The sequence below is a fragment of the Nanorana parkeri genome, unplaced genomic scaffold (genome assembly GCF_000935625.1).
Source record: "Nanorana parkeri isolate BGI_ZX_2015 unplaced genomic scaffold, ASM93562v1 scaffold2219, whole genome shotgun sequence".
In the NCBI taxonomy this organism is placed as follows: Eukaryota; Metazoa; Chordata; class Amphibia; order Anura; family Dicroglossidae; genus Nanorana; species Nanorana parkeri.
The window spans coordinates 177,824-179,842 of NW_017308487.1; the positions used below are offsets into that span (position 1 = coordinate 177,824).

Genomic DNA, 2,019 nt, shown 5'->3' on the forward strand with positions numbered 1-2,019 from the left:
GCTATTCTGGGACCGAGGAACCGCCAAGGTTGTTGTATCGTCCATGGGAAGAGAACAAACACCTCCATCATACACCACAGGGATCAGAGAGTTCCCCCCCGAAGATGTATGAGGGGGGCCCTGGAACTCAGCACAGGGATGGTGGGGGCCCCTCATAATGGGCACAGCGGGTGTACAGACCCGGGAACTCAGCACAGGGATGGTGGGAGCCCCTCATAATGGGCACAGCGGGTGTACAGACCCGGGAACTCAGCACAGGGATGGTGGGGGCCCCTCATAATGGGCACAGCGGGGGTACAGACCCGGGAACTCAGCACAGGGATGGTGGGGGCCCCTCATAATGGGCACAGCAGGTGTACAGACCCGGGAACTCAGCACAGGGATGGTGGGGGCTCCTCATAATGGGCACAGCAGGTGTACAGACCCGGGAGCTCAGAATTAAATCATTTGATCTATTCGGAGATGAAGGTAATACAAAGAGGGGCGATGACACAGAGCCGTAAACCACATCGACCAATCAAATACAAGCTCAGTCTGAAGTTCATGGACCAGAGAACGATGGTTTCTGATTGGATGGTAAATCTGAGATGGAGCTGAAATTCCTTCCTCTTAGGTGGGCTGAGAATAAAGACTTATCCATAGAATGTCACATAGAAAGTGGGTCAGTCACATGACACGGTACAGACAAGTAATGTGCACCAAGACAGGGAGAGAGAGAGACACACGGAAGAGAAGGAAAGAAGAGAGAGGGGGAGAGATAGACTATAGAGAGAGAGGGGGGAGAAGAGGTAGAAAAATAGATAGACAGATAGATAGATAGATAGAGGACTGAAATGACTGATCTTTTCCTGACACCCCATCATATCTCCTCCTCTAGTAGTGTCGGTGTTGGTGAGTTCGCTCCCCGCACATAACGACACTGATTTGCTTCCTTCTCTTTTCCTCCACCCACACACACACACACACACACACACACACACACACACACACACACACACACACACACACACACACACACACACACAGATACACACACATACACACACACATACACACACAGATACACACACACACAGATACACACACACAGATACACACACACGCACAGATACACACACACACACACACAGATACACACGCAGATACACACACAGATATACACACACACACACACACACATAGATACACACACACACACACACAGATACACACACACAGATACACACACGCACAGATACACACGCAGATACACACACACAGATACACACACAGATACACACGTAGATACACACACACACAGATACACACGCAGATACACACACACAGATACACACACACGCACAGATACACACGCAGATACACACACACACAGATACACACGCACAGATACACACACAGATACACACGCAGATACACACAGGGACTCGGATTCACTGGCGGAGTGCAGCATGTTCACCATGCAGGGGAATGTCCCCTTAGTTTAGTGAATGTGCAAATTCGCTTTGCCGGGAATAGCCGATCACATCGATCCCGGGATCCCTCCTGACACCCGACATTTCATTCCCTTGCGAAGTCTGGATTCACCGCTCCCCCTTCCATCAGTGAATCTGGTGTGAATCCCTTCTCATCACCTACAGAAATGTACAGAGATTGGACGGACTCACCCCTCTGCCCATCGTGTATCCGCTCCGGGTGTAATGTCCTCCGGGGGGCTCCGCGGGCCCGGCGATACGAAGCGGTATGGAGCGGAGTGAAGTAATTCGTCAGATTTGGGGGCAGCGGGCGGACGATGTGCTGCGGGGGAGAGGAGCACTTGTTGAAGGCTGAGCTGGGAGAGGGGTGACTCCTCCCTGACTGGGGGGACTCTGGACCCTACATCCTCCTCTCTCCTCCATCCTCCTCTTTCCCATCCTCCTCTCTCCTCCATCCTCCTCTCCCCTCCATCCTCCTCTCCCCTCCATCCTCCTCTCTCCTCCATCATGCAATTAAATCCGCTCCGGATTGGTCGCCGTTCCCGCG

The 2,019-nt window shown here is 52.3% G+C and overlaps 1 protein-coding gene across 1 annotated transcript in view; it reads right to left on the bottom strand.

The window, feature by feature from the left end:
* Positions 1-1,720, bottom strand: part of LOC108801111 (sodium/potassium-transporting ATPase subunit alpha-2) — a 20,134-nt gene extending 18,414 nt beyond the window's left edge. Inside the window, exon 1 of the mRNA XM_018573063.1 lies at positions 1,665-1,720. Coding sequence (XP_018428565.1) covers positions 1,665-1,676 — 12 coding nt within the window. The 5' untranslated portion in view covers positions 1,677-1,720. The remainder of the gene's footprint in view (positions 1-1,664) is intronic.
* Between the last annotated feature and the right edge of the window lie 299 nt (positions 1,721-2,019).